Source organism: Zingiber officinale, chromosome 5B (genome assembly GCF_018446385.1).
Source record: "Zingiber officinale cultivar Zhangliang chromosome 5B, Zo_v1.1, whole genome shotgun sequence".
NCBI classification, from domain to species: domain Eukaryota; kingdom Viridiplantae; phylum Streptophyta; class Magnoliopsida; order Zingiberales; family Zingiberaceae; genus Zingiber; species Zingiber officinale.
Window position 1 is genome coordinate 35,433,278 of NC_055995.1, and position 13,397 is coordinate 35,446,674.

Sequence of the window (13,397 nt, forward strand, 5' to 3'; positions counted from 1 at the left end):
TTCCGGGCGCTTGGACTATGACGTCGGCCCAGCTAATCACCGCGCTCCACATTTATGATGAGATAGAGTTTTGTATTCTGGGCGCCTGGACCCCTTATCCAACAAAACTTTTTCCTGCAAGAAAAAGATTAGTCCGAGGCAATAAACATTATACTACAGTGTAAAATAAAAGTTAGCACAATTTATAAAAACAGAATAGTAATTAGATTCTGTTTTCTCGAGCCCAAAATCTAGTTAAGATCTCAACTTAGATTTCCTGAAATGGATCTAAGTTGGATCGATGTCTACTATTCCCTCAAATGGGAAACGTGTTCTCACCAAGTCACTCCCCTCCAGTGACTTACCTTAACTTATCATTTTGCTAGACATCCGGTTAGCCCATCGACCTGTTTGGGCTTCGTGCTAACTATCCGATCAGCCCGTTGACCTAGCTAGACTTCGTGCCAGCTATCCGATCGGCCCATCGACCTAGCTGGACTTCGTCCTAGATATCTGGTTAGCCCATTGACCTATTTGGACTTCATACCAACTATCCGGTCAGCTCGTCGACCTAGCTAGATTTCTTGTTAAATATCTGGTCAGTCCGGCGACCTATCTGGACTTCTCCTGCACACTTAGTTACATTGTTAGATCATAACAAACCTAACTTAACATACTTTGTCATTCATCAAAATCTGAGTTCGATCGTTAGTGTAACCTGCACCAACAAGCTCCTCAGAGCGGACATATGAAACATAAGGTGATGATGATGATGAGGAACCAGTGGAGGTTGAGCTTAGACGGAGCAAAAGAGCTCGGGTAGAAAAATCCTATAGATCGGATTTTATCACTTTCATATTGGAAAATGAGCCCCGAAGTTACTCAGAAGTTGTAGGCTCTTATGATGAATCTCACTAGAGAGAGGCAATTGCATCTGAGATGGAATCTATCTTGCAAAATCACACTTGGGAACTTGTGGATCTTTCTCGGGGAAGTAAACCACTAGGTTACAAGTGAATCTTCAAGAAGAAAATGAAATCAGATGGCATAATTGATAAGTATAAGGTCAGATTGGTAATCAAAGGATACCGACAATGAGAAGACTTTGATTACTTTGATACATATTCTCCGGTATCTAGAATAACTTCCATTAGAGTATTGTTGACTATTTCTGCTCTATGGAATCTCGAAATATATCAGATAGATGTAAATATAGCCTTTCTAAACGGGGATTTAGAAGAGGAAATCTACATGGAGTAACCTGAGGGGTTTTTTGTGTCAGGACAGAAAAATAAGGTTTGTAGATTGGTAAAGTCATTATATGACTTGAAACAAGCACCAAAGCAGTGACACAAGAAATTTAATAATGCCATAAAGGAATGTGGATTCAAGATTAATGAATGTGATACATGCGTCTACATGAAAGCCACAGAGAGTGACTATATCATCTTGTGCCTATATGTAGATGACATACTTATCATTGGGAGTAATGATAATATAATCAAATCCACTAAAGATATGGTGAACTCAAGATTTGACATGAAACACATGTGCCTAGCTGATGTGATTCTAGGAATCAAAATTCTTAGAATAACAGAAAGACTTGTTCTTAGTCAGCCCCATTACATGGACAAAATTCTTGAGAAATTCACCAAGAGTGATACTGCGTTGGCACAAACGTTGATAGATTTGAATCAACATCTATCGAAAATCAAGGTGAAAGTATCTCTCAACTAGAGTACTCTCGAGTGATTGAAAGTCTGATGTACCTGATGAGTTGTACACGACCATACTTGACCTACGCAGTAAGTAAACTGAGTAGATATACGAGTAATCCCAGTGTTGAGCATTAAAAAGGGATAACAAGAGTACTGAAGTACTTTAGGTATACTCGTGAATATGGTTTGCACTATACAAGATATCCTGTTGTGATCGAAGGATACAGCGATACAAGTTGGATATCTGACATAAAAGACTATAAGTCTATGAGTGTATATGTATTCACTTTGGAAGGTGCAGTCATTTCCTGAAAATCTTCTAAGCAAACCGTAATAACTAGATCCACGATGAAATCTGAGTTTGTAGCTCTTGACAAATGTGGTGAAGAGGCTAAATGACTATGACAATTCTTAGAAGATATTTCACAATGGCCGAAACTTGTGCCGACAATTTGCATACATTACGATAGTCAATCAGCAATTGGTTGGGCATAGAGCCATCTATATAATGATAAGTCTAGATATATATATGTCGTAGACATAATACCGTTAGACAACTACTCTTAACGGGAGTTATCACCGTTAAATATATGAAGTCAAAGGATAACCTAGCGAATCCGCTAACCAAAGGGTTAAATCGAGAGTTAGTTGCGAGCTCATCACAAAGAATGAGCTTGATGTCTTTGTTAGTGATCAGTGCAGAGGACACCCAACCTATACTGACTGGAGATCCCAAGAACTAGGTTCAAAGGGACAACTAATTTGCACTGACTAGATACACTGTGGAGGAACGACCCAATGAATCAGTGAAGGATGGAGGTTAAACACATGACTTTTAATGATCAAAGAAGAGTAATGTGGAATACTCTTAAGGGAACATCCATGTGAGAAAGAAGTGGGGTCACTTCGAAGAGAATTGGAGGCACAATTCTTAGAGTTTCTCATAGAACTAGGCGTGTTCATGGCCAAGAACGAACACACTTATGAGAACTGAGTTATATTAGGGAGAGTCTTTGATGAGATATATCAATGCTTACACAGACGACAGAATAGTTTAAAGACATTACATTTACTATCAGTTATTAAGCAAACAAATCCCATAAGGGAAGGTTCAAAGGGTAAAACCTACTTATTCTATACTGGACTCAACTGCTAAATGTTATCACATACCCTATCTCAATTTATGTGGGGGGGGGGGGGGGATTGTTGGATATATGTGAATGGAAAAGAGGTGGAAGAGGCATGGAGCTCCATTGTGAATGAGACTTTAGTCCCACATTGGGAGCTTCAAGGCATGTTGGTTAGTTTATATTGATTCACATGCATTGAGGATGTAAACAAATGCATGGGGAGATGTTCTCTCTCACGCGTGGGTGCGCAGGGGGGGGTGCAAATCCATGGCCCGGATTACATTGAACCATGTTGATTTGTGTGTGGGCACGACCTACGTGCGTTGAATGTCGGACCGGTCGAGGTAAAATTTGTCCAAGTAGAACAACCAACATTTTGCCACGATGACCCGAGAAAGCCTCGAAGCATAGCCGGAGGTGAGGCGAATCTGTTTCAAGAAAACTGCGTTTGTCGTAGGCCTCGATTCACTCGTCTGACCGCTTTCTAGGCTTCGCTTTGCTGTTCCGCAGTAACTTGCTCGGCAGAAGCCTGCAACTCGCTCGGCAGAAGCCTGCAACTTGCTCGGCAACAACTCGCTCTGCAAAAGCCTGCAACTCACTCAGTAGAAGCCTTCGATTCACTCGGTCGTCCTTAAGCTTCACTCTGTCGGCTTTAAGCTTCGCCCGATCGGCCTAAGCTTCTACACTCGGTCGACCTTAAGCTTCACTCCGTCAGCCTCTTCGCTCGGTTGGCCTTAAACTTCGCTCGGTCGGCCTAAGCCTCTACTCTCGGTCGACCTAAACTTCCACTTTCGGTCGACCTTAGCCTATTTCGCCCGGTCGGTCATTGTGAAGCCTGCGTTTAACACTTGGCAGACACCAACCCCTACTGGCAGCCTGAGATTATCAGCTCAGGTCATTTTAACAGATAAGTTGAATTTATCTGTGTAATTTAAATTCAACTAAGTCCCCGAAAATCTCCGGCAATAAATTATTTTTTGCTAACAATTTGTTTGGTTAATTGATCCTCTTGATTAGTTGATTGAATCTCTATTTCCCTTGTGAACTTGATGACAATCTGTTTGTGCTTGTCTGCTTAGATCGGTTGACCGAACCACCTTATTTGTTCGATCAAACCCTTTGGGCAACCCAAATCTTTATTTTCTATAAAATAAAGTTAATACAATAAAGTTAGAAACATATAATTATGCATAAATAAGTTTGACAATTAGGCTTGTTGATCTCGATTTAGAAGCTTTCGTTAGTTTTTTCAGTTGGATCAATGCCTAAGATTGTCCCAACTATGACGCGTCCTCATTGCCTTCCAGAATGGAAGACCTCTCGAGAACTTACTTTAGTTACCTGCCAAACATATGAGCTAATTGACTTATTTTGATTTATTCTTTTGCTCAGTGTCCGATCGACCTATCATGACTTTTCTTACATGATGTTTGGTCTTCAAGTGCTCTATCAGATCAGTTTATCTGGTCTTCTATATGGTATCTGGTCATTCTGATTTACTAAGATTCGCTTACTTAGTATTCGATCTTCTTGACCCATAATGTCTTTCAAATGTCTAATGTCCTATATTTATGATCCATTAAGATTTTTCATGTTAAGTGATCTATACGCTTAACTAATATATCAAATACATAATGTCTAACTTTAAGCTCTTTGTTAGACATAAAAAAAATATAACCTTGATTATCGATGTTGACTCTACCTAATATATAAAATTTGCATTTAAGAACATATGTTGTGAAATTACAAAAGAAATTGAGTAAAATTAAAAGATTATTTTAAAGTATATAAATAATAAAAAATATAGATATTTTATATCTAAAATACCTTTTATTTCAGCATTATAAATACTTAATAGGTACTTAGACATTTTTACAATTGTGTAACAATTATTAGGTAGCTATTATTATATATAACAATTATTGAGTTACTCCTAAACAACTAGGACATACTGAAAAATTTACTATTTCATTTTACTCAAAATATTACTATATATATACAAAGTTTTATTATATTAAAATATATTTTTACTAACTTAATTAAAATTATATAAACTTCATTCTAATATTTATCAAAATCATTTTAAAATAATTATAATAATTAATTAACTTAAGTAAGAAAAATAATTAATCAGCCTGGGTAACATCGAGCCTGAGGTGACCGGTTCGGTCCCATGTAGATTTCCCACCAGACATCAGGATAAATCGGGAAGCGTTTGCAACGGATAGTTCAGGAACCCAATATCCTTTAGTTACGTGTCCTATTTGGAAAAAAAATTCCTACAAATTCATTTATAATTGGGGCTTGAACCGTAAATACTTAGATGATAATCTAAATACTCTGTCACTACACTATAGTCCGAGTGCTAAAAATTAACTTAAGTAAGTACTATATAATTGTAGCTCCATTTTAAATTTTAAACTCGGAATAATATTATATTAAAATATTTTTTTATAGAATTATTTTAAAAATAATGGTAGCGGCTATTTAGGTAAAACTCACCGAGTAATTCCTGTATAATTATAGAAGTCATACTATGCAACTAACTGTTATAATAATATTAAAATTAGAGATATTTTAAATATATATAATATGAATCTTTTTTTTTTAAAAAATAAAGAATGTTTTTTGAAATTTAGTACGCTCTTTTGATTTCCCAAAGAAACTCCCGTTAGATACGTCAGCGATCTTTCTCGCAAGACGAAAACAACCAGCTGTCACACACACAAACAAACTGTAGTTCACTGTAGCGGACTCTGCAGACTGCCTCTTCAAATTCCACGTGCCTTTTTTCATTTTTTTAAAAACAAATATCTTGGATCTTTTAATCTTCTGATTATTTCTCTCGTCGCCTTCAAATTTAATTTGAATTTTTACATTAATTTAAATGACAAAAGCGACTGTTCATTCGAAAGAGGAGCAGGCTAACGAAGTCGTTGAGCCGCGGGCCATCAGGCCATGTCAGTGCCTCGCGACGGCCGAGTTATCCGCCTCGCGTCTCGACTTCTTCCACCGTTCCATCCCCGCTCTTCAGAGCTCTCAGTCCTCGGACACTCCCAGGCCCCGTCCCTCCGATCTGCTGAGATATGGCTTCCGTTCTTACTGTTGTCTCCTCTTCTTCCTTCGCCTTGTCCAGTCGCAGTCCTCATCGACACTGTTCGCCGGCCGTCCGAGCTCCTCCACCCTTCTCTTATCGCTGCTACTCAAGTGAGTCCATCTTTTCAAGCTTTCCTCTCGCTACTCGCCGATTTTACCAGATTTGTTTTGACGATTTGAGATCTGAATAGGGGGCTTCCAGCGGAGGACGCTTACCGTGAAGGCGGCTGAGACCGACGCCGACGAAGGTTCGCATTCAGTAGGATTTCGTCAGTTTTACCTCTTGCGTCTGCTCTTATGATGTTCGTTTGCACCAGTCAAAGCTGCGGCGCCTGAGGAGGCGCCGTCAAGTAGTGGAGCGGGTGGGTCTAGCATCAATCAGCTTCTTGGCATCAAGGGTGCGGCTCAAGAATCGGTAAACCTTACGAATGGAAAGATGTCCTCTCTATTACCACTACAAGCCCGCTTTTCTTCTGATGGAATTGGTCTATTTATTACCACTTTAAGACCCCTTTTCTTCTGATGGTTACATCTTTTGAATAATAGATATTTGGCTACACAATTGGTTGAATTAGTTCAAACACCAGATAAATATGCTCCGTGATTTTAGTTCAACAAGACTAACTATTGATCTAGTTCAGGAACAGATTTACGTGAATGCGTTTTTTTTTAAACAATTTTGCTGTGGAAGCCCAAGTTACTTTTTCTGTGATTGGGTGGGTACTTTTTCTGTTCTTTCAAGCTATATGGTTCATTGATTATTGGTAGGGTGTTTATTTGCAGAAGCTGCTATAGATTGTTTCCATTAGCAGATAGTCTCTATGATTTAGTTATCACCATATACATCCCTTCAATTATCATTTTAACTTGCTCATTGACTTTTCCTTCTTCAATCAGAAAGCATGCATTGTATAAGTTAGTTCTTTATTCCATGGTTTGAAATCCCGTGCCATCCAAAATGGACGGTATGGACCCTACTGACATTGCGAGGTCGCGGAGGGTGCTGCAACCCTGCGGTTCGTGTGGGTGCGGAGGAGTTGTGACTCTCCACACCTGAGGTCGCCATGAGGTTGCGAAGGGTGCCGTGACCCCGCGATGACCCTCCATGGGGGTGTGGAGGGTGCAGCGACCCTCCACGGGGCCGCGGAGGGTGCCGCAACAGCAACCCACGCTTTTTTAGATTATTTTTTAAATATATATTTTTATATTATAAATAAATTATTAATTATTATATAACTATTTATTATATATAATAGTTATTCATGCAGTGATAAAGGGGGCCCACTAAGTGTGGGTCAAAAGAGGACGTGGAGGTCAAAGTCAAGGATGTCAACGCCAGAGGGTCAACGGATCTATCAAAGGGTATTCGAGCGGAGCTCTACATCATAAGCCGATCGGGCATGTTTTGCCCGACCGACAAAGGGATGGGCCAAGCGAAGCGCTCGTGCAGCCAAGATCATTAGAAGTTCGTCACGGAGCAAAGGAGCGTTGAGATGACCGGAGCGTTACTCCTGTCGGGTGAGAACATACTATCGAGACTCGTCGCCGCATGGAAGAGTAGCCGAGTTTGGCCGACCGGAGAAGTACTTGGCCAAATGGAGGAGTATTAGGCCAAGTGGCTATCTCGGTCGACCTATCTCGACCGACCTATCTCGGGATATCCTTTTGGGAGATAGTGCCACCGACATGGGACATGGTCAACAGGCAGATTGCACGACGATAAATCGGAGGACTTACCCACGACCAATTGGAGAACGTGCCCATGAACACGTGTCCAAGACTAATTGGAGAATGTGTCCGCGACCAATGGGCGAACGTGCCTACGCCTCGAAAAGTGTGCATGTCGTCCACCAGGGCATTATATAAAGGGGGGTGCGTACACCGGCGTAGGTACGTGTTATTCATGATTCACGCCTATATTTACTGTTGCTCCACCTTTTTCCTCTTTCCGGTGACTGACTTGAGCGTCAGAGGGTCAACACCGGGGACCCCTTCCCTTGCTCGACACTGACGTTTCTTTTTGCAAAGCGGAGCGGAGTGTACATCCAATCAACACAATAGCCTCATCCCCAGCTTGTCATTTCCACGATTTTCGGGCAGGATTATATTGGCGCCGTTTGTGGGAAGATAGTCTGAATTCGAAACGCGAAGATGGAGGACGTTGGACGACTCGCCATGGTTACTTTAATAAAGGAGGAGCTGAATATGCTGATACAAGCCTGAGCGACAAAAATAGTGGAGCAACAACATCAACAGGCGCTGGCCGATCACCATGTACAAGAGCTCGCAACCTCAGCAGCGAGTTATCCAGCCGAATATGGAGACCGAGTGGATCATGTATCTGTTCGGGGACAAAGTAAGAAGCCGACCGACACATACGGAGACGCTCCTCACGCACCGATCCCCTTCCATCGAGCACTGTTCCACACTCCAACAGAGGAGCTAGGTCGAGCGGATAAGGAGCGAGGATCCTCGGATGACGCACCCGTTCGGGATGCACGTAAAGGGAAAGCACCAAGGAATGATGATTCGCTCGAGCGGATCAATCAACAATTTTATCAGGGAATCTTGGACGACCCTCAACCAAAGCACTACACCTTGTTGACAATCGGTGAGTACAACGGAACCACCGATCCAGACGACCACTTGGCCCAGTTTGATAATGCGGCCACACTTCATAAGTACACCGACGGGGTGAAGTGTCGGGTCTTCCTCATTGCACTTTCCGGGTCAGCGCAGCGCTGGTTCAGACGAATGCCGATCGGCTCAATTCATAGCTTCAAAGATTTTCGAGCGGCATTCATACACCACTTCGCCAGTAGCTACCACTACCAGAAGACGAGCGTTAACCTATTTTCCTTGAAACAAGGGCCCAAGAAGGCACTGAGAGCCTACATCAAGCGCTTCAACCAAGTGGCGATGGATATTCCATCGGTCTCCTCGAAAATATTAGTGAATGCCTTCGCCCAAGGGCTCACCGAAGTAGAGTTCTTCCGCTCACTCATCCGGAGGCTGCCAAAGGACTTCGACCACCTGCTCAGGAGGGTCACGGAGTACATAAACATAGAAGAGGCCCAAGAAAAAAGGAGGTGTCGGGTGAGCTCGCAGGAGCGCCTGAGCGGCGACCACTTAGTAGCCATCAACTACCCAAGGGGCCCTGAGCGGGTGGAGCACTGCAACAACAGGAGCCTAGAACGCACGCTGTAGAGCATGTGACAGCCAGTCGTCCAAAGGCGACGAAGGGAAAGGTATGAACGCCAATGTTTTGTTCGTTCCATCAGTCGGTAACCCACAACACGTGCGATTGCTACGATCTGACGCCAATTGCGAGCCGACCAACTCCTCAAGGGTATCAGCGTTGGTCACCATCACCCGATCGACATAAGAGGCGCCAATCAGCGGGGCGACGAGATGATGATCGAGCGGCGTCAGCATCTGCTCCACCCGCCCGAGCGAGCTTCTGTTGAGCGGACTAGGACCTCGGCTCGGGAGGAGAACTGAAATAACGACGCTTGGGGAGAGATCGGAATGATCGCCGGATGGCCGACGGATGGTGATTCAAACCGAGCGAGGAAGTCACACGCTCGACGCCTAGAAATACATGCTGTCGGATGCAGTAAGGAAAAGGCCGAGAGGCCTGAGATCAGTTTCGGCCCCGGAGACCGGGAGGGAGTGGAGATCTCTCACGACGATGCCTTGATTATCTAAGCGGTAATAGCTAATTTTACTATTCATCGAACCTTTGTTGGTACAGGAAGTTCAGTGAATATTATATTCAAGAAGGTGTTCGACCAGCTACAAATTGACCGAAGCGAATTGCAGCCACGACCCCACTCGCAATGAAGTATTATCGATCGGCTAGGCTCGGCTGGCCATATTGCTCGGAGAGGAGCCGCTCAAGAGGACAAGGACCACGAACTTTATTGTGGTGGATGCGCCGTCCGCCTACAATGGTATATTGGGCGACTGACCCTTAACGAGTTCTAAGCGGTGATGTCCACTTTTTGCTAGAAGATCAAGTTTCTAGTGGACAACAAGGTGGGCGAAGTTAAAGCCGATCAGCTGGTCGCTTGGCGATGCTACACCGAGATAGTCAAGTTCGAAGTAAAAGCCGCGCAGAAGGCCCCACGCTTGGAAGTGAACGCCATCAAGGAAGAACCTCCCGCGCTGGTCTACGAGGAAAAGGAGGAAGTTTAGATTCATCCTAGCTGATCGGAGGCCACCACTTTCATAGTTGCCGACTTGACAGAGGAGAAGAAGGCGGAGTTGGTCACCTACCTTAGGCGAGACCACGATTTGTTCGCCTGGTCAGCCCACGAGCTCCCAAGCATCTCGCCAAGTGTAGCTCAACACGAGCTTTATGTTCGACCAGACGCTCGGCCCGTGAAACAGCGGAAGAGGGACTTCAGTGCAGAGTAGAACCAGATCATCTGGGCGGAGATAGAAAAACTGTTTGAAGCCAATCACATCCGCGAGGTTCAGTTTCCCAGCTGGCTTGCCAACGTCGTACTGGTCTCTAAGCCAGGTAACAAATGACGAGTTTGCATTGACTTTCGTGATCTGAACAAGACTTGCCCGAAAGACTTCTATCCCCTGCCCAAGATAGACCAGTTGGCGGACTCCACGGTGGGTTGCGAGCTGATCTGCATGCTCGACGCATATCAAGGTTACCACTATATGTCGCTTGCCCAGGAGGATAAAGAGAAGGTCAGCTTATCACTACCGACGGAACTTATTGCTACAATGTTATGCCGTTCGGATTGAAGAATGTCGACGCCACCTACCAGAGACTGATGAACAAGGTGTTTCGACGATAGATCGACATGGAGGTATATGTCGATGACATATTAATAAAATTCCTCCGAGCTGCTGACCTTTGTGCATACATCGAAGAAACTTGGCATACTTTGAGGGCGTATGAGATAAAGCTGAATCCGAATAAGTGTCTGTTTGGAGCAAGGAGTGACCGCTTCCTCGGATACATCGTCACTGAACGGGAAATTAAGGCGAATCCGAGCAAGGTGAAGGCGTTACAAGGCATGCCCCACCCCGCAACTTGAAGGAGGCTCAACGGCTGACCGGACGGATCACAGCACTATCCAGATTCATCTCTAAATCATCCGATCGGAGTCATCCGTTCTTCACGATCTTGCATCGAGTGACTAAGTTCTAGTGGGACGCGAAATGCGACTAGGCGTTGGAAGAGCTGAAGGAGTACTTGACCTCCTTGCCTATATTGGCCAAGCCCATTGCTAGTGAGCCGTTATGGATTTACTTGTCATCCACCGAGTATGCTGTTGACTCGGTGTTGGTAAGGCAAAACGACCATGAGCAACAACTTTTGTATATTTCCTAAGTCATATATTAAAAGATGCAAAATCCTATTACACCAGTCTCGAAAAATTGACTTTTGTGCTAGTACTCACCGCTCGGAGATTTCGTCCGTACTCTCTATCACATTCGATCGCTGTGATGACCAACAACGCCTTGGGAAGAGTCCTTCTTAACCCAGAAGTATTCGGACGGCTGATCAAATGGACAATCGAGCTGAGCGAGTTCTGTTGGTCCCTTTGGAGGCCTACAAGAGGGGAGGGGTGAATTGCCTTGCAAAAAAAAACACAACCATTCTCGAACTTTTAAAGAACACTTGCATAAATTATAAAAGCTATAAATTAAAAAGAAGAGGCAAAGAAGTTTACTTGATCACAACCAAGGAGATTGTTAATCCAAGCAATGAAATACACACTAAAGATCTCCTTCAGACGGAGAAACCTCTTACAGCAATGACGTACAAAAAATAGAAGCTAAACTAAATAAGAAGAGTGCACAAGTGTTGAATATGCAATTGCTTGTTGTGTTGTAGCTTCTTGGACCAAGGCTATATTTATAGCCTTGGTCGGGGCACTTGGAAGGTTCCAGGTGCCTGGAAGGGGATAAAATTTTATCCCTTTTCGCATAGATCGCGTTTGACCCCAATCTGGATAAAATCCAGGTCCGGGCGCTCGGAAGGGTTCCAGGCATCCGGACCAAGAAAGTCAACAGTGTTGACTTTTTCAGTCCGGGCCCTTTGCTCCGGTTCAGCTTGCCTCGATCCGGGTCTTCCGCTTCGGCTCCTCTTGCTTGGGTGATCTCGACCATATGGAACAGGGCTCTCTCGAACCCAAGTTCCGACCTTCTCCTCGAGCAGACTTCCTCCTCGGTTTCTCGTCCCTCGAACGTCGCGTACGTTCTTTTCGTCCACCGGTATACTCTTCCGCGGCACCTCGTCCCTCGGACACACCGAGCCCGTCGGCTCTCTCCTCGTGCCATCCTTCTCGCTAGCCGCGTCTTCCGCTCGACTTCCTGTGCTCCTAAGCTCCTGTACACTTAGACACAAGGGTAAAACTAAACAGGACCTAGCTTAATTTGTTTGATCACATCAAAGCAACCTTGGGGTTTCAACAATCTTTTCCTTTTTGATGCGAGCAACGGGTAAACAAATGCAAGAAAAAATGCAATGTAAAGACAATTAATCTTGAAAATAAGTGCAAACAGATTTTTTAGTTATAAATTAGATTATACCTTCCCCTAGACTTAATATATCCTTCTCCTCCTTTGATCACATAAAAAAAATGGGGTTTCTTAATAAGTCTAAAAAAATTTACAATAAATTAGAAAATTTTAAGTGTTAAAAAAAATTCTAAGTGAGAAAATTTTAGGCAAAAAAATTTCTAAGTAACATAATTTCTAAGTAAGAAATTTTTTAATTTTCTAAGTTAAAAATAATTTTTTTTGTACAACGGAATAAATAACTTAAATAATATTTTAACAGAAATAATTTAAATATTGAATTTTTCTAAGTGAAATTTTTAGAAGAAATTTTAATAAGTGTTAAACCATTGACAAATATTGAAAGAAATTAACTATTTTTTGCTTATCAGTTTGTCAATTAAATATTTAATTTAGAAATTGGCTTCCAGACTGTGGCGATGCACTATGCCTTCTTGGTTGTTGGATTATCAACCATTTCTAGACAAAGCCTTTTAATGAATTTAAATATTTAATTTTCTATCTGAAAGCTCTTAGTCTAATTTCTTTTTCAATTTAAACAAGTTTTTGGAACCCAATATAGGTTCCTTCCTACAGGTTAATCAGGTATTTTCTAGGTATATAAGCTTTTAATATTTTTCTGATCTGTCTTTTGTTAAACCTATAGTACCAGTTTAATCCTTTATAGTTTCTAAAGGCAGAAGTATTTGAACAAGCAGAATTTTTCAAGTTTTCTATTTCTTTTTTTAATTTATCATTTTCAAGTCTTACTTTATCAAAATCTTCTATCAGACATGATTTTGCTAAAATTCTCTTTATTTTTTAATTTATTATTTTTACTTTTTAATTTGTACATAGATTTTGCCATAGACTTAATACCATAATAAAGTTGATCAGGAGGTAAGAGACATACCACACTTACCATATCAGACTTGAAGCCCGACTC

The 13,397-nt window shown here is 42.4% G+C and overlaps 1 protein-coding gene across 1 annotated transcript in view; it reads left to right on the forward strand.

Moving 5' to 3' along the window:
- Positions 1-5,716: 5,716 nt before the first annotated feature.
- LOC121984344 (chlorophyll synthase, chloroplastic-like) overlaps positions 5,717-13,397 on the forward strand; it is a 35,610-nt gene continuing 27,929 nt past the window's right edge. The window contains exons 1-3 of the mRNA XM_042537233.1: positions 5,717-6,034; positions 6,115-6,171; positions 6,241-6,338. Coding sequence (XP_042393167.1) covers positions 5,914-6,034; positions 6,115-6,171; positions 6,241-6,338 — 276 coding nt within the window. The 5' untranslated portion in view covers positions 5,717-5,913. The remainder of the gene's footprint in view (positions 6,035-6,114; positions 6,172-6,240; positions 6,339-13,397) is intronic.